General features: G+C 41.8%; 4 protein-coding genes across 7 annotated transcripts in view; 2 read left to right on the top strand and 2 right to left on the bottom strand.

Moving 5' to 3' along the window:
* The window catches only part of LOC147223552 (insulin receptor substrate 1-B), a 47,855-nt gene extending 47,008 nt beyond the window's left edge, over positions 1-847 (top strand). Inside the window, exon 4 of the mRNA XM_086166168.1 lies at positions 678-847. Coding sequence (XP_086022294.1) covers positions 678-685 — 8 coding nt within the window. The 3' untranslated portion in view covers positions 686-847. The remainder of the gene's footprint in view (positions 1-677) is intronic.
* A 10,502-nt stretch (positions 848-11,349) lies between these two features.
* Positions 11,350-15,562, bottom strand: LOC147223551 (uncharacterized). The gene is made up of 3 exons (XM_086166160.1): positions 15,143-15,562; positions 14,979-15,049; positions 11,350-14,168 (listed from the first exon to the last, which is right to left on the bottom strand). Exons 1-3 carry the CDS (start codon positions 15,172-15,174, stop codon positions 11,350-11,352), a joined length of 2,922 nt encoding a protein of 973 aa, XP_086022286.1. The 5' UTR covers positions 15,175-15,562.
* A 1,672-nt stretch (positions 15,563-17,234) lies between these two features.
* On the bottom strand, positions 17,235-18,425 carry LOC147223550 (RING finger protein 227). The gene is made up of 2 exons (XM_086166167.1): positions 17,909-18,425; positions 17,235-17,459 (listed from the first exon to the last, which is right to left on the bottom strand). The coding sequence occupies exons 1-2, from the start codon at positions 18,357-18,359 to the stop codon at positions 17,401-17,403; spliced, it is 510 nt and encodes a 169-aa protein (XP_086022293.1). The 5' UTR covers positions 18,360-18,425; the 3' UTR covers positions 17,235-17,400.
* Positions 18,426-18,490: 65 nt separating this feature from the next.
* On the top strand, positions 18,491-23,329 carry LOC147223549 (uncharacterized). 4 transcript variants are annotated; one of them, XM_086166166.1, is made up of 4 exons: positions 18,491-19,556; positions 20,770-20,819; positions 21,369-21,479; positions 22,635-23,329. In XM_086166166.1, exon 4 carries the CDS (start codon positions 22,675-22,677, stop codon positions 23,296-23,298), a length of 624 nt encoding a protein of 207 aa, XP_086022292.1. In that variant the 5' UTR covers positions 18,491-19,556; positions 20,770-20,819; positions 21,369-21,479; positions 22,635-22,674; the 3' UTR covers positions 23,299-23,329. The 4 variants fall into 4 exon arrangements, with proteins under 4 accessions (XP_086022292.1, XP_086022290.1, XP_086022291.1 ...); XM_086166164.1 differs by having other exon boundaries at positions 21,366-21,479; XM_086166165.1 differs by having other exon boundaries at positions 18,491-20,819.
* The last annotated feature ends 86 nt before the right edge of the window (positions 23,330-23,415 follow it).

Raw genomic sequence — 23,415 nt, 5'->3', positions numbered from 1 at the left:
ATGCTTTTTTTCAGCTCTTTTTAAGAGGGCATGCACTGAACATGAACGTTGATGTATGTGTAATAATGTGTAAAAGAAGAGAGACAAAGGGGATACAAAATGATATGCAAGTCATTTTGTCAGGATGCCCTTCCTGTCTGTGGAGTCAGGTCATTGTCACTGTGATATTGCAGTATATAGTGTCTTCCTAGAATTAATCAACTGTTGGTGGATTCCGCCACTCAAATCAGATATATTACAGTCCAATATTTGCAAACAAGTCTTTGAAAGCCTGATTTTACAATTGCGGAGCTATCTGGTTATCAGGATCTGAACGCTTGACTCCAATGTGACATACATGGTTTCTGGAACTGTTCCCCTGTGCTACCCTACACACACACACATTTATGCCTGCAGTAATAGGTGTTCTCTTGTTTCTCCTTATTGCTTTTTCTTCTCTGTACCTGTGAATTGTTCCTATGCGGTTTGGGGTTTCACCGTTGGTTTTAAGGTCACCATGTTCCACGGCTGATAAACGGACACGATATCTTTTTTTTTGGATATCATAATTAGAATTATTTTTAAATTGCGTGATAAGAAAACAAACCGTATCATATTTTTTTTTCTTCTTCCTATCGGAGTCATTGTTTACAAGCATCTAACCAAAGCAATTTACCCTTTTCTGTCTTTTCTTCTAGAGTGCTGATGTCGGCGTGTCGTCCTTGAGGGGGAAGCAATGCGGTACCACTCACAGAGCCTCAACGTTCCGCCTGTTCACTCTGAACTATCCGTCGCCATGAGCGAGCAGCTGGATCGGACACGCCCCCAACAAACAAACAGGAATCGATTAAAAACATTTCTTTGCTGTTGTTTGTTTAATCTTGTTGGTTGAGGAAACCGACAAGGGGATGTGTGCCAAATGACTTACTTTAAGAGCTATTTGCTGCTTTCATTTGTTGAGTGAAGGCCAATCAGAGAGGGGTACAACAACAATGGAGATGGAGTGTGTTTGTGTGTGTGTGTGTGTGTGTGTGAGTGAGTGAGAGAGTGAATGTGTGATTTTTTTTTTTTCCCTCAAAAGATAAAAACATCAAACGTATGAATATGTTGGTGCTTTACAAATACGTTTGTGGAAAAGAAAATATGTAGAAGTACTATATACCTGCTTAAAAAAAGTGCCTCATTTTCAGATTTCAGAGAGAACTTGAACCTGGTCTTGAATTCATGGAGCTTCAGGTTTCTTCTTTGTAAATTTGATGTAATCATAAATAAAGATAGCAGAAATATCAATAAAAGTGGATAGCAGTTTGCCATAATCATGTCGTAAGGGATTAATGATCGAGAAATCGGAAATAAACCCATGTTTACAACGTGCAGATACGACTTCAAACACCCGAAGGCTACTTCTACACGAGATCTCATTTGGGCTTTGAAGCAGCCATAATTGTTTAACTTAAGTGTATTTGTAAGCAGTCAATCACATAGAATTTAGGCAAAAATGCATTTTTAGTTTCAATTTCTTTTTTTTTTGTATCGGGGGTGTGGATCATGCTGTGTTTTTAAGACGTTGACCCATAGATTCAATTAATCGTTAATTAAGCATATTTATACACCTTGTGATTTTTCTGATATCAATCAGATATAAAAATGGACTAAAGGGCTGTTTACCAGTAACAAAAAATAATATCAGAATCACAGTATGTATAAAAATGACATCCAAATTTCAATTGTAGCTGTAATTAATTCTGTTCATCACATAAAGAGGACTAAGCGACGATTTTCGTTTCTGTTTTGGCTTAAACGTCAGGTATCGTAAACTGCTAATCACAATAAATCCTATGAAAGTGAATTCTGGAGTTCTGCTAACATAAAAATTGATAATGGCACTAGCGGTCTGCTGGCCTTGTCTACTGTGAGAAATCTTAGCATAGCTGCTGTTGGCTTTCTGCTATCCTGTGTTTATTCTGTCCGTCTCTCTCAGTGTTCTCCCTCTTAAGCATTTTTTTCAGACACAAATTATTGCACCAATATCTCAAGCCATACACCAAAAGTATTATAGACGCAGGCTTGAAACGGGACAATTGTAGCAGGGAATATCATGGCTAGCATTTGAGCTAACACCGGCTAGATCAGATTAACACATTGTGCCAGGATGTAAATTCAGCATCCTGCTGACAACAGCTCAGGATGAGACCCCTGATATAGAGCCGAGCAATCTCATTATTGCTATTAGCTCCAGACACTTGAGTCTCACTAAATCTCCTTCATCTCAGGATGCTAAATCACGTACGGTACATAAGGACCCTATCAATAGCCATGCTAATGCTAGCTCTGTAGCAGTCAGCACACTGCTTTGCGAATGAAAGTGGGTCAGCTCTTACTTCACTTCTGTCAACGAGTAAAACTACTAAATGGTTTCATTATGTTCTATAAGGTACCAAACATTTGAAAAGGAAAAAAATAAGCGTACATGAACGGTCTTCTTTTTAATCTCCCTCTTTTCTGTCTTTTGCTAGCTTTTTATTTTAATCTCCGCTATGCATCTTGCACTGAAGTGCCTGTCTGTCCTGTTTGTCTCTTTGACCCTTCTTAGCAGCTAGCACTAGTAGGGCTGTCCTAGAAGAATATACCGAGTCTATTTTTGTGTCTATTTTTGTCTTGTTTGGCTGTACAGTTCTTATAAAGTAACTTGGTTATGTCTGTTGAGTGTTTAAAAAGAGAAAAAAAAAAAAAGAAAAAAATCTATCCGACAGCCATGATCCTAATCAAAGGAGTTTTGGACTGTTTAAGTTTGCCGGTCATGGAGGACTTTGTCACGGGGCTGTCAATGCCAAATCACTACACACAAAAAGACTATACTGTTCTGTCAGCACCTCAAGAATCAACCTTCAACTCTCAAGTTTGACTCATTGCTTTGTTTTATTTTGAAATGTAACCCTCTCTCGCTTGTTTTCTTTGCAGCAGGGGGGACAAAGAACTGTGACATATCTCACCCCGCTGTCTGCTTTTATGACACTCTGAGATAAAGGTCGTTGCAAAGACTTGCGTATGCTTTAACCTTGAATTCGCCTACGACTTTGGATTAAGAAGAAATGCATGAAGAGAAATAGAAGGCCATCCATAAAAACACTGATGCGTGTGCATTTGCACTGTCTCCAATGGTACTCATGTGTTTGTCTGCATGTCTCCAATGTTCCTGAACTTTCTCATTGGTCACAGTGTCAACCAAGGGCCTAACAATGGAGCTTTATCGCAAAGGAGGATATGTGATCGGAATCACCTATAATAACTAATTTTACTAAATTGGATATCAAACCCTATTCATCACAAATATCCGGCGTTTGCTTTCATGCAGCTTAGCAAACAACCAGGTGAAGACTTAAAAGTTTGCAACGTCTCGTGGAGACGGTCTTTTGTTCTAATCAGTTCTCCGCCAAAATGCAAATGCTCGTAGGTACTTGTAATTAAGAGAGTAAGCGCACAAACTGACTCGCTTTTTAATCCTAAGAAGCATTGAGATCCTGCCATTTAGACTGAACCGTGATGTTACTTTCTCGAACTGCCCGAGGCTGGAAAAAGTCCTGGTTTGGCTGCCCACGACAATTCTGTTCACTAAGGAAAAGTGTCGATGGTCACAGCCACATATCGTCACAGTTCCCTCAGGATGGCTCGGGCACGTCAGGCTCAACAGTGAAAGTGGCTGTATGATTTCATTCATGTATGATGTAAGAATTGTTCATAAAATGTGCAGGAAAGTGTTGCTGCTGTTCAAAATTGTTTCTTTCTCCTTTTATTCCGGGGGATGGTACTGAATGGGGAATTTTGTAAGATTGTCCTAAATATGGAAAGCATTGGTGCTAAAGTGTGTCCGAGTGAGAGAGTGTGAGAGAGAGAGTGAGAGAAAGAAGATGGGGAGGGGTTGAGGCCCAACACTATGGTCTGGATTGCTTTTGTTCTGGAGACTGGCTTCTGCATTTTGAAGAATATAATTGAGATAATTGGGATGGATGTGTTAAAAGGCGCCAGGCTTGAGACGCAAAGCCGCAGAGCTACTGATCTAGTGGGAGAGTGGAGCGGAAATACAATTTACAGGCCGAGGCAAGTATGAACATCTGCACTAAATGCCTCAGACACTGGTGTAATCATTGCCCTCTTTTACACACACACACACACGCACGCTGGTTAGTCGAGGCTGTGACCACCGGCAGATGTCACATTGTAATGTGGAAAAGAAAACAGCTTGATTGTTTTCCACAAAGCCCTTTTAACCACGTTAGTCACATCCACCACTCCCATTGATAAGATCATTTGCACTTGAGGCTGGCAGGTTGCCATCACAGTTAATCACCCGTCTTACCGGTAATTTGCTGGTGTTTGCCGGGTGAGTTAAAGCACCTCCCTCGCTTGTCGTTTCTCACTCACGTCCAACCCTAAATATTAAACCGTTCTTCCAGGCATGATGAATATGCGCCTCTCCTCTTTATCGTTAACATGTATGGGGTCTAATGCCACAAGCTCATCCACAGATGGTCCAGTAACTCAACCTGAGCAGTGTGTGATCATGTGTTGACTGAGACACTGTAGAAATTAATAGAAATTAGACCCCCCCCCCCTCTTACACACACACACTCATATAGACATAGCTGCACCTGCAGATGTTCTCATTTTACTTGTCAGGTAAAAATATAGTTTGTGAACAATAAAGGTCTCTGCAGCACCTGCATTAGAAGAGGAGGAGGCCCTGCGGCTGACGGGTTGCTGAAATCCACACTGCAGCCTGTCAGACCCCACTAGTCATTTGCACAGTTCAAGTTCTCTCAGCTTTTGTTCACTGCATCAAGCTTCATGTCAAGCACTTGGTATTTAGCTAATTTCAGCTTAGGATAACAATAAAATAATAATGATAATAATTTGTCACACCCTACTAATCAGGCAGTTACTCAAAACCAGTGTAAAATCAAGATGGCCTGAAGTTGTGCATTGTGTATAACATGGGAAAAGAAACAAATTTCTTAAAACTGCATCTTACAAAAACTTCCATTGTGATCAGCAGTTAGATGTTGCGCTATGTCAGGAGTTATTCGTTGTCAGAAAGGAACATCGACTGCATTTTTTCGTAGTAATACAATAATCATCTATTTAAAAGATTCATAAATATAGTAGGGAAAATACAGTCACATTGTTTATTATGTAATTTGTCAGATCATTACATAGACGGGTTATATTACTTAATGAAGTGATTTTGTTTTAAGTTGTTACATAATACATTCAATAATCAAATAAAGGAGTGTAATATGGTAAAAGGGGTGTCCACCTCCAAATTGTATGCTACTTGAGGAAATGTACTTACAAATCACTGCAAACAGATACAAAAGTTGAAACAGAAAAGACAATACTTAACACTCAGAAGAAATTCAATTTAACAATACAGCAAAAGCATGAGGTCTAATGCGTGAGCTTTTTTGTACAGATGTGTTAGACAGGGGATTTCCACAAAGAAAGTTATGCTTCAGGTAAAAATGATAAAAGTACATCATCACCATTGTCTTATCCATTGTTGGAATGTTCTTGTGGTTTTCTTCTTAAAGAATGGGAAAAGGATTGCCTGAACTGGTCATTAACAGATAAAATGTCTTCCTTGTGATGTGCCATTTGGCACAGAAAAGGCCCCTTTGTGTTCACACTCACTGAGGCTTGGTTTTGATGTGCTTGTTGACAAGGGGCGGGTAAAGTCAGATGTGACCCCTCACATTCCTAATTTACAATGAAGTTGAATGAAGCAACAGAAAGCTCAGGCAGTGAGAGGATCGGGTGGGCAAATGGGCACAGCTGACATCTGGTCGCCATGGCGACGGAGAGCAACATTTCTTGCTTCCGCTATCTGCGGGCCTGAGAGATGGCGGGGCTGGATGGGCGCCAGAGCGAGAGGACACAGAGTTCAGAGAGGAGAGGTGTGATAGACGGAGGCCAACAGGTGGAGCTTTTGGTGTCTGAGCAGATGAGCGGATCGCCTGTGCAAACTGTGTCTTTGCTCTTCAACAATCGCATTATCAAACATACACTAATGGCCACAGCAGCAACTCGACCTCCCGGCCACATATTCTCGGATGCATTTTCACCGCAAGGTCCATTTAGTGGCTGCGCCAGCCTTTTAGGAGCATCTCGTGATCTTTCTCTCCATATGGAAGAGATCAAGCCTGGTGCCCCGGGGTGACTTCGCTCAAAGTGTCCGCCCCTCCTCGCTTCCGACCGTAAGAAGTCACATTTTCTGATGCGTTTAGTGGCAAAAAAACGATCATAAAAACTCCCAGCATCCCAATTTTAACCCTCTTAATCATAACAATGTTAAACATTTCTTTTGCATTGTTATAATGTATTTTTAAAAATGCTGATTGAGGTTTTCAGAATTATGTTCAATTTCATTGTAATAACTAATTGTCTTTTACTTCTTCCCTCAGTTTTTCCTCTTGCAGATTCTCAGGTCAAGTTCGAATCTGTTACAGGCTGACTTTTACAAGTTACTTTGATTGTTGGGTTTGTGAAATGTAATATTTTTAGGTGTACAGTAGTAGATCGAGTCTTTTAAGTCTGAGTGAAGCCATGAATCATTGAAGAAAAGTCAAGCTGTTGATCTGCTGTCATTTTTTTCTAGAACTCAAAGTCTAAGTCATGAAATCTGCATTGGTTCTGAGTCAAGTCCAGGTTAAAGTCCTCCAGAGGGGGCCTTCTGTGTGGAGTTTGCATGTTCCCCCCATGTCTGCATGGGTTTCCTTGGGGTTCTCCGGTTTCCTCCCACAGTCTAAAAATATGTAGCAGGTTCATTGGAAACCCTACATCGAACCAGGCGTGTGAATGAGCGAGTGTGTGCTTGTTTGTCTCTATATGTGGCCCTGCGGTCGTGTTGCGACCGGTCCAGGATGAACCCCTGAAGTGGAGCGAAGTGGTGTTCGATAATGAATAAATGAATTCATATCTAATATATCATTAAATGGCGCGAAATGCACAAGCATGGCATTGAGAGTATGCAGATTCCCTTAGCTCAGACCTGGGCATTTTGCGGCCCGAGGTCCATATCCGTCCCGTTTCGCTTTTTTTATCCATCCTGCCAAAGTATTTTTGTTGAATATTTTAATAAATATTTTCAATCAATATTGAATTTATAAACTCCTAATTTTTTCCCTTTTGTTTAATTTTGTATGGATAACAAATAATTTCAACCCATTTATATGATCATTAATGATTTTAAAGTTGAACTAAAATGGCAAACAATGTAAATATTTAAAGTGTAATTTTCATTTTGTTCAATTTACATGATACCCAGTTGGCTCGCGCATAAAAATCAAATAAGAAATGTGGCCCGCCAGCCAAAATAATTGCCCGACCCTTGCAATATAGATTGCTAATTTATGCAGATTCCTACAGCAATGTAGATGCACCTTTCAAAGTCAGAATAAATAGACAGGAGACCAGAAAAAAGTTTGCATACAGCAATTAGCTCATTTTATCTGCCGTTAAATCTAATGTAACGTTTGGGCAATGGTGGAGGGAGAGGGGAGACTCAATGAGAGGTTTTAGATGCTAATGAGAATTTCCAACACTTTATAATGAATTGATTTTCCAGCATGTTTTTCATTAATTCTGTCTTGTCCGCCCCTCAATCCCGCCAAATGTTGTACACCGCACAGGGGATTAACACTCTCCAGCAGTGTTTCCCAGACGAGGGTGATGACCTCCTCCGGGTTCCCAAGATGATTACATGGGAAGTAAAATGATTGTGAAAAATGATCCTTGTGTCCTTAGCCTTTTGAACCCCATTTAGAAGTCTCTAATCTGGAGGGGATCAGATTTTCCCTTTTCAAGCTTCTCAAACCTCTGAACAAAATTTAGTGTTGACCTAAGAAGTGATCACACTTTTTGCTAGAAAGTTATACTCCAGGAATTTCTGTTGAGTTTATTAATAATGTAAGCGATGTTTATATTTATAAAGTTTACAAGAGGTGTTAGAGAAATTCCATTCCAAACACTCGATCGCTTTGACCTGCTCTTTGAACCTGCTCAACTGTGTGCTTGCTGAGACGAGCTGGGGTGAAAAGTGTTTGGCATGTGGCGGAACAGTGAGAAACCATATAACAACGTGTGAAGGTAAGACTGGTCTCTTAGAAAAAAAACAAAAAAAAAAAACGAGTTGGACCTTGCAGATGACTGTGAGCCCGGTGAAAACCCATCTCCTCTGTGAAATACGCCGCTACAAAGTAGTGTTATAAATCCGTTCCCCGAAAAGGGGCGAGAGTGCTATTTTTATGATGTTTACATCAGATGTCCGCTGGCCTACCCGACATGTACGATTCTTACTGCTACATGCTGGAAAAAGAAAAAAAAAAAAAAAAAAAAAAAAGACAGGAAGTCTTTCTGTCTTTATGACTTCCTTTCCAGCTCAGACCACAGGAAGCTCGCTGCTTGTAGGACACGGAAATCGCTTTTGCTCCCAAAGCAGATGTGGGAATGGTAACACAGCCCCTATTTCATGCTTCCAGATTGTTTCCTTCCTATCAATTGTAGTATAAAATAGGCGGGCAGGGGCATTATTCTGCATGGACCAAGTACGTCTTTACCTTCAGGTCCCAAGGCAACATCCTTGTAAGCAAGACAGGTACGTCTAAAGTGAACCGGGGGTTTTGAATATGAAGTTTGGACACAGTTTTAAAACTCCTTTGCACTTAATATGGATTTCAAGTCATCAAGTTCAAGCCCAGTTTGGTCTTAAATTGCACTTCATTTAAAATCAAAGTGAGCTGCGGTCAAAATTTGTGATTCCAGCCCCGCTCACAGGACACCCATCGTTTTTGTGAAGACACGGCAAGATGTCATTTTTATTTTTCCAAACAAACCGCCTCATGATTAGAAGTAATGTCGCAGGTGTCGATGTTCAGGTATAGACGTCGTACGGTGCCGGAGCCGTGAAAGACCTGAGTCACAGCCGGTACACTGCAACCTAATTCTACTAATCCACCCAACTTTCTCCCCTCTCAAGTTTTCCCCTATAGGTTCAGAGCAAAGTTAATCACCGCAGACTCAATAAAGTTCTTTTACAGATGGAGTCATGGCCGGGCTGAGTCGGTCCGGTGGTCGGGTTGATCTGCTGCACGGCATGTGAGGTAATCCGACCCACAAATGCCACAGCAGACGCAACCATTTTCTAATGTATTCCCAGCTCTCTTTTCCTCACCGCCCCCTCTTTCACATAGTGTACTTAGCCAAACAAAAAGCCTTTCTCTGTCTTCCCCTCCCTCCCCTCCTGCCCTCACCAAAATTCTCACCTCATGAGAGAATGTTTGCAATGCTTATGGATTTGTCTTTATTACAGGCTTCATCCAAAATTAGCTCTGTCACTCCATGGCTGCCGGGTGGTTTCGGCAAAAAGGGAAGGCTGGAAACTGTTGGAGAAAAAAAAAAAAATCCTCATGCCTCGTGGAGTGAGCAGGGGAAGACAAAAAAAAAAAAAAAAAGGGGGTGGGAGGTGGAGGAGGGACTGAGGTGAGGGAGTTTTGGGGGGGGGGGTGAGGCCGCTGTGCTTTATTTTGCCTGAAGTCTCCCTGCAAACCGCAGACACATGGTACAGAATTCCCCTCTCAGTAGGAGGGTTGCGGGGCAGTTTGCAAGAGGACACCACACTGTCTGTGATGAACAGACAGCAACAGAGAGAGAGGGAAGAAAGAGGGAGGGAGGAAATAGTAGACAGACTTGAAAAGAGTGTGTGAACCAGACACTCCGCTGCACAAAAGGCAGCACAGAAAGACTTACACCTTGTAATGCTCGCCGTCCTGCAGACACGCCAGCACATGGCAACCTTTAAAAAAAAAAAAAAAAGTCTTGTCACCTTAAAGCAGCTCAGTTCTGTGGGAAAGTGGACAGTTCCACTGGCGGTGGCGGCGGCGGTGGTGGCGGTGGTGGTGGGGGTTAATCCAACGTACAATGTGTTCAACTTTGACGGGCAGGTCCCTCAAAACCTCCCGCCCTCTCCTCACTTTGGGGCCCCTTCTAGCTGCAGACCGAGGACAAGGAGAACTGGAATTTAGGTGGAGTCGGACGACTGGGAAAAGGTGAAGGGTCAGGTGGTGTGAATGGACCTGCTTGGAGCTGTGATTTGGGTTTGGCACAGACCCGTTGCCCCCGTGACACAACCGTTTCTTCGTTTCATGAAGGCAGAAACAGCTATTTCTCCAAAAAAAAAAAAAAATGCCGGCGAACAGAAAATACAAAACAGTCTTCTATAAAATGAAATGGTTTCAAACAGGATTCTCCGGCTCAAGAGCTGCTACATCTAGTTCTTGTGTCTGTGAAATAGATGAACACCGTCCTCTAGTGGAAAGTTTCATAATCGTGCCGAAAAAGCAAAATCAGGCCATGATAGGTACTCAACCGAATCAGACACATGAAAAGCTGATAAACACTCCCAAAAAATAACAAAACAAACCATCTAATAATTCAATCTCTACACTTTGTTTACCTGTTACTGACTTGACCTTACAAGAAGGGAAAAAAAGCTTCCCACAGTGGAAAAGATCAAGTTTTTCCTTTTAGGGCCGATCACCCAGAGACCAGCAGGCTCAGGCCTTCCTGAGAGCTCCAAAGAGGAGACAGAAATATCTGTCAGTTCAGCGAGCAGCCACCGCCTGCATGGGAATGAGGACACGAGGAATGGGAATTCAATCACTAAAAAACCTCAAATGTGACCTTCGTTTTTCTCTCCATTCTTGACTTCAATGCTGAAAGGGAAGATCATTTGCCAAATGAAGCAAAGTGATGCCCAGAAACTCATGTTTGAGATCTTTCTACAGCGAACACCGAGCTTGGAGGGGGCGCCGATGGGCCCAAGCCACTTTATTTTGTTTTTCAAATCTCCCAGCCAGTGTTTTGAGATGTCATTTTGGGTTAACCAGACCTGATTCACTTTCTGAGACTGATCAAGCATTTTTTTGTAATTTGCTTGTCCTTACAAATGTCTAAAATTGACGGCGCAGGAGAAATCCCATCATGCCAACACAGGGAAGATATCCGTCAGCATTCAGGTTTATTTTCTTACTTGCATTATTAACCAGCATCGATGTATTGCATGTAATTTTCTTTTTTCTCTGTATCTGTAATCCTCCTACTGACATCTAGCAAAATGTATTTACATATATAATTTACATAAGCTGTTTTTAATCAAATGTTTTGATCATTTAAAAATAGACATTCTTTTTGCAACATCCCCCCCCCCCCAAAAAAAAAAACAATTTACAACATGGCAGATCTCAGTTTTGACAGCTTTATTTGGCATGAAATAAAAAAATCCACACATAATTTTATAACTTTTTTTTTCTCCTTAAATCAGAGGTGAGACCGCTTCACTGACTTGAAAGAAACGTTCCCGGTGGAAATTCTGAGGTAATCCAATTCTAACACGTCATCACTGAGTGATGGACTTCCTTCGTTGCCAACTAACAAAACTGCAGACAAATCAAAATCCCCGCTTCCACTTCCTTCATTGTCTGGGAATAAATGATTCATCTTCATGTCAACATCTTCATTTTTACTAGCACTAAACAGGGTTTCCTCAAATTTGCTTAAATCTACCTTTTCTCTAGTGGGTGCTTCAGGATCCCCAATTGACAAATCCATACTAATATTCTTATATTGCCCATGATCCTTTCCACCCATGGATTCCTCCACAGGCTGGTAACCAGCTGATCCACCTCCACTTAGCGCGGCGGTCGTGGTGTTTGGCAAAGAGTCCTTATCGGCAGCTGTGGCCGGCAGCCGGCCTGCTGCTCTGGCTCCTGTGAACGAAGCACTTCCGACAACGTTTACGACAGCTTGAAACCGGCCAGGGTGTTTTGGCCATTTAACTGAGGAGTGATTTAGAGTGTGATTGGTCTGAGCCGTTGATCCATTGAGTGTTTTCCGGTGGTTTGCATTTATTCGTGCGCCTCTCACCGTGTTACTGGTGAAAGTTCTCCGGCGGCTTGACGAAGCAGGTTTGACCACAGGCTTTGGTCTAAATTCAGCGTGCGGTTGCTCGGACCTGGAGTCCCCGGCAGGTCTGAGATGAGCCGGTAGCGATGCCTCGGGTTGATTTTTCTGCGTGCGGTTCACTCTCAGTCGGTCTCTGACAGCCTGAAATCCTAAATATGCAGAGCGATTATTGTTCTTTTTGAATGTGCCCACGTTTTCTCTGAACTTCAGCGAGGGTCCAAAGTAATTCCCGCTGAACTCACGCAATCTTTGCGGAGCTGTGACGTTTATTCCGCTTGCCCGATTGCCGTTTCTGAGTTGCCACATTTGTGTATTACCCGGTTTCAAACCTCCGAATGCAGCTGGAGTTCCGGGACCCTCCACCTGGTTCTGACTGGTGGAGCTCAGTTTCGATTGAACGCCAGATATTGTTGGACTTTGTATCCTTTTGGAGTTCTTGAATTGTTTGTGATCTTGCCTGCTCCTGACATTGGCATTACTCACATCCTTGGGAGGCCAGTCTTTCCCCAACCCTGTTGCGGACGCTGTAATCATTTTAGTATTTACCTTGCCGGACGATAAGTTGTTTTCAGGCCCGGAATGATGTGCTTTTTTTGGACTCGGTATAGCAGCTCGTCCCTGGCTGAAGCTATATTTCTTGAACAAGAAGGGATACGTGTGTGCGGTATTCAACGTGTAGTCCTTGCCTTTATCAAAGCTGTAAAGGAGAGAGTTGTTTTTTCCATTAGAGCTGGTGGTTGGGGGAACAGACGCAACTTTATTTTCCTTCACAGTTGGCTGTTGAGAATTTGGAAAGCCTTTGAAGCCATGGAGGCTTTTCATAGATTTTGCGGGTTTGTAACCATGAACGGAAGGCCTTGTGATATTAATCGAGCCGCTTTCTGTAGATTTCTTCATGCCTGCAGCATAGATCTTCTGGAAGTTCCCTTGAGACACAGATACGCGTCTTTCCACAGGTGCGGCCGTCCCTGTGACAACCTGTAAGGGGTTTCGTATGGGAGTTTGAGCCGCGTAAACTACGCTAGAAAAGGAACGTTGGCCATCCAAACGGTCTACCTGACCAACTTTTTGGGCCCCGATAGCTCCACGGTGCAGTGGAACATCATTTTTTGAAAAGCGCTGCAATTCCTTGGCCGCACCCTTTCTGTCCAATCGCCCCAAGTGGTTGAAATTTGAAGAATGAGTGCTGTAATGTTTAAATTCTTGCCCTATTGGCCTCACAGAGAAGTTGATTTCCCCACTCGAAGCTTGCTTACTATCACTTGCATCGGCATTACCTGTCCGATGTCCACCGAAAGATGGATTAGTGGCCTGTGAGAGATACGGCTGAATGGTTTTTTGTCGGAGCCTTTCATTCCTACTCATGGAGAAGTGGGAGGAATCTGAAATGGACGGCGTCGTTTTTTCTGGGCGACGACTGTGTATAATAATAGACGAAACTACGCTTTTACTGATTGATGGTGCCTCCGGGGAAGTTTGACTTGCAAAGGGAAATTTACTTGACTCAGTCCCACTTGATGTTCTCGGTACTTGAGCTTGAACAGCCTCATTTGTCTCTTTATGGCCACCATAATGGCCTCTTGGAGCTGGCTGTAAACTGCTCCAACGTCTGCCAGTCTGGGATGAGACGAGAGACGACTCAGAAGCTAAACCGATGGTTTTATCTCCGGTCTGATGACCTGTCCTGCTCACGGCCATCTTCTGAGAGTCGCTGCTTTGAACACCGAGGTTATGAGACTGCTGGTCCTCTTCAGAGCCTAAACTTTGCAAAAAACTAGACCTCACGTCGTGTTTGGCCGTGTTCATCAGAAAAGATTTTCGAATGATCATTGTGTTTGAATAGGAATTTTCTCTGCGTGAAGTTTGGCCGGGGAAAAAGCTGCTAGGTGATTTGTTGTCAGCTGGCCGGTGAGATCTTTGCACTCCCGTCCTGCCAGATTTGGACTGTTTGTTATCTGCACTGTTTTGTTTTTGATGAAAGTTGTCTCTTTCAAATTGTTCAGGCATTGATTTACGGTCAATGACCGACCAAGTCGCTTTGCCGGGAATGACCTCACTCTTCTTGTTTTCACTATGAGTCAAAAGTCCCGTTTCGGTTGACAGCTGTCCAGAAGAGAGAGGATGATACTTGCTGTGCTGGGTATTAAGTGATCTCTCTCCATTTAACTGTCGGGCTGTCATTTCAGCGGAACAAAATAGGGAAATGAGAAATAATGTTAAGCCTTCGATGAAATCTTAAAGAGTCATAGCAACATTCGGTTATCCTGCAGAAGTCGTTTTATCAACAGTATTCCCAATATGATAGTTGAAAAAGCAAAGGATATATACATTTGTATTTGTCTTGTATTTTTGTAAATTTACAATGATGTCAGCCTTTTGGTGAGTTTGTGTTTAAGACTCAGGAAAATAATGAAAATAAAAGTAGCCAGGTAGGACATAAAAATTATTAGAATATGTAGAATACTGTCATGACGAATTCATTTTTCAAAATGAAGTATTTTAAAAGAGCAGCATTAACGCTTCACCAATCCTTAGAAAAAAATGTTTACCAAAATCTGGACAAATAAGTGTGTTAGTTTTACAACCAATTTGTAAAAACAAAAAGGTTTACTTTTGCTTACAGTTATGCTTTTCATTAAAATGTTATTGTTGATTCTTTTATCGTAGCTTTGCACTCAGTTTTATTTAATGTGAAGTGCAGTGATTAAAAGTAAAACATCTTATCAGTTTCATTATTTGCTTCCAGGAGCTGGAATGAAATCATTGTTAGTCTACAGTGTATTGAGGCTCAATTCAAGCCTATGAAAAATTCTCTTCAAACAAAACTGTTATTGTTAAACAGCCTAAGATTTCTTGAGCTAATGTCAATATACACACAATCCAAAAGAGCCAAAACATGATTATACTATTTAGAAAAGGGTCAAACGAACACAAACCGCTGTCACTGCAATGTTGACCGGCCAGATATAGGCCTGCGAGCTCACCTCTCACTGCCTCTGCGCTCATGATTGATGACCCAACAGCTGCAAATACCAGCACAAAGACTAGCCATCCTCTGCAGAGGACAGAAGACATGCCACCCAGAAATAATCAATACTGCTCCTTCAATCGATCTGATGCACAAAAAGACAGAAAGATGTTAGTTTACCTTGAGAAGAGAGAAAAAGTGACAGGAAACATGATGAGCAGCTTCCTTTACGGTTTGATTGTCAAGGTTTGTTTCTGTTGAGATGAATCGGGCAGGAGCTGCGACGCTGCTGCTGCTCCTGCTGGCTGGGAGTCTGATTGGAGGCAACGCCATTCACCTGGCCTCAGGTAACACTTTCCCGGAATTATCAGTGGGTGTGAGACTGTCTCCCTGTATCAACCACTTCAAAGATGGGTACTTATTTCACCATTTTCCTTCTCCAAACTCTTGTCTACATCTCCATTTTACCTGTGGGACTATAGATTCAGAATTCCGCTCCCGAACTTTTTTGCACTTCAAACCCCAAAAAATTAACCTACTACAGGTGCATCTCAAAAGATTAGAATATCATCAAAAAGTTAATTTCGTTCAGTGATTCAGTTAAAAACAGTAAAAATTCCAATATATAGATTCAATTTGATGATTATGATTTCCAGCTAATGAATGAATGGATCTTAGAAAAATTAGATGATTACATAAGATCAATAAAAATAACTTTTTTTGATATAGAGATTTTGCCTACTAAGAAGTATGCACATGTACTGTAGAGTATATGCACTCTATGCATACTTGGTCAGGCCTCCTTCTGCATGAATTATTGCATCGGTACAGCGTGGCATGGAGGCTATCAGTCTGTGGTACTGCTTTAGTGTTATGGAAGTCCAGGTAACTTTGATAGCAGCCTTCAACGCATCTGCATTGTTGGGTCTGATGTCTCTTCCTCTCGATGATACCCCACTGATTTTCTATGGGGTTTAGGCCAGGCCAGTTTGCTGGCCAGTCAGGCACAGTGATACCATAGTCTTCACAGTCTTCAAGGGAAGCGCTCTAAAATGTCCTTGTCGACAGTTTGTGCTGACTTCGGACTTGATAAAACATCTAACACCAGCGGATGACACGGCTCTCTGTATCCTCAACCGTTGAAATGTCACAACGGACCTCAAGAGCCTTGAATTCTGTATGTCTCCAATCTCCCTCCAAACTCGGGGATCTCGATTTACAAATGAAATGCAAAATTTACTTTCACACTGGATCACTGAGCAATAGCCCAATTCTTTTGCTTTATAGTCCAGATAAGAAGCTTCTGACATTGTCTCTGGAGTGTGACAGTTGTAGCCTTACGTCCTTGATATGTCTTTGTGGTGGCTTTTGAAACTCTAATTATATGTTCTGAATCCCCCCTAAATTTTGGAATGGGCTTTGCTTCACAATCCTCTCAAGGCTGCAGTAATCCTTACTGCTTGTTCAACCTTTTCTACCAAACATTTTTCCTTCAACTCAAAAATCCATTAATACGGTTGGATACAGCACTCAGCGAACAGCCAACTTCTTTAGCAATGACCTTTTGTGCTTGATGATGTTCCACAAAACTCTCATGACTGATGACGTTTGAAGCTCATTACGCCACTGATTCTTTAGATGTTTTGTAGCATTTCATTATTGATTTGAATCCATTTGAAAGCTTGCCTGTTGGCGCTAAACTGTGAATTATAGGAGTGTCAACATCATTTAATATTGTGTGTTTGTGAGGGGGGCAATGGATTAAAAAGAGAGTACTGGTGGAAAGAGACGCTCTGAAGTTTGGTATCATTTCTAATCTTTTACCACACAATAAGGTCAAATCTCTTTCTGAGTCTGATCTTTATTAGTAAATATGTCTCAACTGTTTTACACACAACTGATATTTGTTTATTGCTTTTTCCTCAGATACAGTATTTGCCTGGCATGCAAGAGTTTTATTACAGCTACACCGCCTCCATTTTGACATACTTGGATGTCAGGTATGAATGTAGTCACACCCAGCAAACAAGTGAGACTGTCACTTATAATAATAATCTAAAAAAACAAACAAACAGTGACTTATCACTGCCACTAATTCACTCCAGCTCTATGTACTAAATTTTCTTTGACTAAATAAAGAAAAGAAAAAACTCTTTCCCTGTGTTGGGTGCCCTTGCTGGACAGCCATAAGCTTAGCTAAATGCAATGTATTTTGCATGAGTGGTTTTATTCTGATTTTTCCAAGAAGAAAAACATCAAAAGGCAGTTGAAATATAATTAGCCATTTCTTATGAACACTGTAAAGACAGAGTGAACACAAATCCAGAGCCTCCAGTCCTTTTCTAATCCAAAATAAATTAGCTGAAAAAATAGGTATCATGTTTCCAGTGCACGTCCTTAAATAAATAGTCACATTGAACAGGGTAATCTTGACGTCATCAAAACATGTAGGAGGACAACAAGGCCAAGTTCCTCATGTCGTCATTCGTCATGTACTCTGGGGAAAGAAAAAGATTGTTTGAGAGGGACATCATTTCTTCATCAAAAACAATCGCTGCTATTTTGAAAACCGACAAACATAAATCAATGTTTTTGTCAAGATCTTGTTGTGGCTACTGGACTTCAAGTTTCAGCTAACCGGAAGTAGCCGCATGTCTAATCAAAGCTAACGGGGTTCACAGGTGCTCACTAATAGGTGAGGGAAATGTTTAACAGGTGAGCGTACCGCGTATATCTGAAATATCGGGAAGGGGTTTACTAGTTTGTATCTAATATTAGATAAAACAGAGTCTAAAAGTATGTCTACCCAGCGGAATATTCATAGTTTCATGATTATTGTGCGACGATACTCGGAGCGTCGCCTCCATCCACCTGCCGCCCGGCCCCTCCCCCTCGCCCGACTCTCCTTCTTTCGCCGAAACTTGCGTGCGATGTGTCGGCACGTACCTTCCCCAACGCGTCGCGCCTTTCTCCAACGAATAATCTGCCAAACTTTTCTCCAGGACCGCCTGAGCCTTCCACCCCTCGTGCCGGCGGAGGCGAGGCTCGCCTCTCCTTCATCTCCGGACCGCACGTCGTCGCCGGCGTGTTGTCCCTCCTCTGGCCGCTCATCCTCCTCCTCCTCCGGGACCCCCGCGGCGACAACCAGCTGTAGGACACTCTCGGCGACTCTGAGCTCCGATCCGGGCCCGTCGCCTGATATGTAAGTCGTTTGGCGACACAGCGGACACACGATGACCGAGGCGGCTCGCCGGGACTCCTCGCCCTGGGCGCTGAATCGTGAGAGGGCCAGCAGGCAGCTCTGGCAGAAGCGGTGTTTGCACCGAAGCTCCCGGGGACACCGGCGCCCCGCGTTGTAGGTCCGGTAACAAATCCCGCACTCGAGGACCGAATCCATTGCGTCTCCGGTGGCGATCAAGTCCCGCTGAATGAATGAACGCCGAACGGAGCGAACCGCTGTTATGAGTGTGTAGATGAGGGAGGAGTTCCCAGAAGCTGTGAGTCAAGCCGAGAATAAACACGCAAACATTTGATGCGTCATTGAGTCATGTCTGCGGGGGAAGCTTGCTGTGTCGGGTTGCGTTTACAGATGGTTTTCCTCCAAACTCAGACATATTTCCTTATTTAGTTGTTCCTGATTTTTTTTCCCCAAGCAGTCCCGTGTTACGAAGTTTAGTTTTAAAGTTCCTGTCTTCCTGTGCTTCCTGTCATCTCTTCGATGCCACCGATCATACAGCATCACTTGTCTCACAACCGTGTTATGCACCTTTCATCAAAAATAACTTGGATTGCTTGGGAAAGTGGTAGTAAATGCCATCAAATAAACACATGAAACGAAATAAAAGCAGGAATTAAAAAAAACTGATAAATCCTTATTATAGATAAATATTCATTTGGAAAAAAAGTACCATAATCAAAGGAAACCGATGGACTTCTGATGACAGTCCATTCCAAGTGACTCAGCCACTTAGGAACATTATTTACACACTGTCAACATACAATCGGTAAATACACAGGGTTAACACACCAGTTTGAATGAAATACATGAAATAGAGATTTAGGACCTGCAATTACTGTGCCTCGGTCTGGATGGCTATTGGTTTATTGCCCATTACAAAGTGTGTGTGTGTGATGTGTGTGTGTTGGAGAGAAGGAGGGAGGGAGGCACTCGGTTCCACTCTATCCTCATGATCAGGTTCTTCACTGGAACTTGACCTGAAACTCCGTTTAAAGTAATTTCTAACTAACATTTGTGTGTGTGCGCGTGTGAGAGAGTGTGTTGTGTTTATATAAGCATGCAACTATTTTCTGTTTAATCTTTTTTAGACCTTCCCATTTTTGCTCCTGTTGTACTTACTGTAAGGAGTTTTGAGTTTGTTTGGTTCCCATTGGAAATACATTCTGTTGATAAGAAACCTCAAAGGCCATATTCACTCAACAAAGTTCTGGTTTAAGTCTGTAATTTTTAATTTCAGATGACTGGCAGTCAAGGCACCAGGTTATTGAAAAATCTAATAATGTAATAAAGTAACAGGATGGAAGATTTGGAAAAAACTGAATCTCCTGATGAAGTCAGCATGTCTGGTTGGGTGGTGTAAGTAGTGTGTCCCCAAAATATAACAATGTTTAATCCAACTCAAGATAAATAGCCTACTTGTTAACTTTTATTCAAAAGTTCCAAATGTGTTGTCATACTTTAAAGTATACCATTCATCAATGTGATATCAAGGAATCTGGTAGTTCTGTATACGATACATGATACTGTGAACAGTTCATAACACTGCTTCAGCAATACCACATGATGCTAATTTGTTTGTCACTGAATTATATTTGCACTGCTAAGGAATGTTTCCTCTAAACACCTACACATTAACTACTCTGACCTTAATGCTTACTGAGTCAAGGTGGAAATCCAGTATAAATGTTTAACTAAAAATATTTATGAGTTCAACAATATTTTATCAATGTATTAATATGAGGCTGTCTTGTCACTTATTTAAACTTCATGTGAAGAACATTGTTAAACATTTGATTTTACTACTTTTATGCACTATTATAAGTATATAGTTTTTTTCCAATTCGTATACGTTCTCTAAATTTTATATTAAATAATTTTTTTTGCAAAGCTATTGTTTGCACTCAGCAAACAAAAAATACCCTATGCAAGAACATGGAAGAAAAATTATGAATTCACCACGTACGATGATGACTTTATGTTGACATGTGGCCAACACTTGCGACGATTTTGGCGAATAGAGATTACATGGAGGCCATCTCAGGTGATGTTATAGAGAAACAGGATAATAACATCAAGAGCAATGAAACCATTTACTTCCTGCAAGGAGAGTTTGCAGAATTCAAGCAAACCCTTTTTCAGTAGCTTTTACCGATTATCCACTTTTATCCTTAAGAAAATACTAAATGTTTGTGTTTACTGAAATAAGTTACATATTATGCTTTGTGCAAAACTACAAAGACCCAGAAAGGTGATGACCGAGGCACAATAAATGAACCTCAGTCTGGCAGTTTGTGTCTCGTGTGTCGTAGTTACCTTCAAATCACTGAGGGTTTAATTAACTGCAGTAAGAGCCTCAGAGATGCCTCATGGGGGATTTGACAGAGGGTCAAAGCTAATGATAATCATAGGAGGTAGAGGGAAAATGGGAGGTTGTCTGTTGGACCAGCATAGACATGCAGAGAATAGCGCTTTAGAAATTTGTGCTGTAAGTGTGGGCGGACACTCACAGGAAGGACAGTCATCCGAGAGAATCTTTGTACCAACATGACTGAAGTCTATTTTGTTGTAGGGGAATCATCGGGGTCAAGGTGCTGATCCAATTGAAGGTGTGTGCTGAAGGTAAGTTTTATCTGCTTCTTAGTACAGGCGACGTGGCATTGGAACAAAGGGATTATTGTGATTTGTAATTACCCTGAAAAATCCCCAATGCTTATAAGTTAAGACTAGAAGTAATAAGCAAATAATTTATGGGATTTTTGTTTTTTACAATTTTTCTAAAACAACCATGTGAAAAAAACTCAGAAATTTCCTGAAAGAAAAGTTAGGATTGTTTGAAATCTTTTTCAGAAAGGTTTCGGATGCTGTTTTTTTTTTTTATCAGTAAACATGATCCAATGGTCTAATGATGGAGTGTTGCTATATTGTCTGTTTTTTCTTTTCATCTGAAAATGTTGGAAAAATAGTGGCCTATTTATAAACTAGTACATTTTCCTGAACGTTTCACATCTATTTCACTTACTTTGAAGTCAGTCAGTGAAAATTCTGTGTTTCTGCAAAGTATTTTCAACCCACAATTACACGTTGATTGCTTGACTTTCCGCAGACACAAATTGTCCTGATACAGAAAATGATTTTCACAATTTGTTTTCATGTACTGAAATGAAGCAGATCCCATCTGCTAAGCAACAAGTCCCCCCTTGAGTGACATCTGGTTACCTTGCTGTTGTCCCGAGTGACGACCATCGGGACAACCGCAGAAAGGTGGGAGCCAAAGGAAAGGTAATATAGTTCTTTGTTTAATAAATCACAGTACAGTGAATATATTTTTGGTGCCAGAAGAAAATTGGAAAGTCACAGCAAGTTAAACTCAGCCTGAATGTTAATTTGTTTCACGCGGACACAATTTGATAGTGGCACATTCCATTTCTTTCATGACCGTTAGTTATATTTAGTGTAGTGTTTGATAGTGCTGCACCATTTGAAATGTCAAAACAATTTAATGTGGCTCTCAAAAGCAAACTAGCGAACTCTCAAAAAACTTAAAATGCAATTCACAAAACAAAAGTATGAAGATATATCCTGACTTATGCCACATTTTTTCTTATCACCTTGGCTTTACTTTACATGACTGTGTTATTTCCACTTTCTGTTTTAGTACAGCTCACTGAGGCGAGTCCTCATTGTGACGCCAACACATTAAACTACTGGGCTGTTATTTTCAGCGCAGTGATATCAACAGAACTGACTATTTCCTTTTGTTTCCCTTTATATCGTTGTGCAAAGAAAACAGCACATTGCCAGTTATTAATACAAGTATATCATTTTAAACATCTCAATCCTGCTCTCTCAAAGAAGTTTTAACTAAAAGAAGTTCTCTTCAGAGCACGGGATGAAAAGTACTGTTGAATTATTTTTGTTCAATAACACGGGTGCGGGTAAGATGGAATTCCCCTTTTAATCACTTGAAGTAAAATCAAAACTTGTGTTGAGATAAAGCAACATAAACCCTAACATCCACGTGTAAATTGATCTTGTATTACCAAGGGGACCTTTGACTTCCTTTTACTGGCGTGGCTTTTCTTGATTTCTTTTCTCCCTCCCCCACAAATCTCAGGGTGTGTTGTGCAAGTGTGTTGCGAGGACCTCCACACACACTGCATGGATCCAGGCTGATTGCAAGCACAGTCAGGAAATGCTTGGACAATGTATGCTGAGTGGTTGAATGGATGAATGCTATGACTCATGAACGGGGGAATTTGTTCATAAAAGTTAGGAGAAGCGCAGCAGTGTCGGTGGGGGAGCAAATCCTGGAGTTTAAATGACATACATGCTTCTGGTTCTATTCAAGCTCTATGTAGGCACTTATACTCTTTTTTTTTTTTTTTCTTTTTCTTTTTCCTTAGCTGATTATATGATCTACTATTTAATCCTCAGCTCCCGGAACATTCAACAAGACATCTGCCTCAGTTCTACCATGGCAGGGGATGCTGTCCCCCAGCCCAGGGACCCAGGTGCTTCAGCCATCCCATGGGAGCCTGTGGATGTCGAATGTCCCATCTGCTACCAGGAGTATAACCAGTATAATAAGTGCCCCCGAATGCTGGAGTGTCTCCATGTATTCTGCACTGAATGCCTACAGAGAATTCAACTTTGCCCCTGGGAGCCCCCGGATAGCCAAAACCCACCAGCCATCCCCTGCCCTCTCTGTCGCCACCGCACTCCCCTCCTGAATGGGGACACCCTGTCCTTGCCCTACAAGTCTCACATCATGGCCCGGTGGCCCCCTCTGTCCCTCCACCTGCCCATGACCATGGCTTCTCACCTGTCCACACAGAGGGTATTCCTCTCCCTGGAGGGCAACAGTAGGGATGCTTGCTTCATCATCCTGCCCAGCGTCAGCCTCCAGGTGCAGCAGATGCACCCGGACAGGCCATATGGCGCAGCACCCGGCTTGATAGGGGAAGAGGAAGTCATTCAACAGAGCAAGAAGACGATTTTCTGTGTACAGCTGCTGGCTGTCTTTTTTTGGGTTCTGTTTGTGATCACCTGTGTGGTTGGGGTGGTGTTTGGGCCACATTTCTTAAACAGGAAAATATGATGGGAAATATAATCTATCAGCGTGTTGTCTTGCTGTGTGTCTTGTGTGAAATAATTAAAATGCCAACAGCAGAGTGGGTCTTCAGATTGTCTGCAGAGTTAAGATGTTTATAGTATA

This window comes from Fistularia commersonii, chromosome 19 (genome assembly GCF_037954325.1).
Source record: "Fistularia commersonii isolate RoL2024-O1a breed Wild chromosome 19, RoL_Fcom_v1.0, whole genome shotgun sequence".
NCBI classification, from domain to species: Eukaryota; Metazoa; Chordata; class Actinopteri; order Syngnathiformes; family Fistulariidae; genus Fistularia; species Fistularia commersonii.
The sequence above is the reverse complement of the archived record's forward strand: the minus strand, read 5'-3'. Positions and strand labels throughout refer to the sequence as shown.

Bases quoted from the DNA above. Each gene is read 5' to 3' on its own strand.
- LOC147223550 (XM_086166167.1), bottom strand. From the start codon at position 18,359: ATGGATTCGGTCCTCGAGTGCGGGATTTGTTACCGGACCTACAACGCG. The intron at 17,460-17,908 runs GTACGTGCCGAC...TTCTTTCCCCAG, and splicing joins GGCGCGACGCGTTGGGGAAG to AGTACATGACGAATGACGAC.
- LOC147223549 (XM_086166166.1), top strand. From the start codon at position 22,675: ATGGCAGGGGATGCTGTCCCCCAGCCCAGGGACCCAGGTGCTTCAGCC.
- LOC147223551 (XM_086166160.1), bottom strand. From the start codon at position 15,174: ATGTTTCCTGTCACTTTTTCTCTCTTCTCAAG. The intron at 15,050-15,142 runs GTAAACTAACAT...TGTCCTCTGCAG, and splicing joins ACTTTTTCTCTCTTCTCAAG to AGGATGGCTAGTCTTTGTGC. The intron at 14,169-14,978 runs GTGAGCTCGCAG...CTGAAATGACAG, and splicing joins GAGCGCAGAGGCAGTGAGAG to CCCGACAGTTAAATGGAGAG.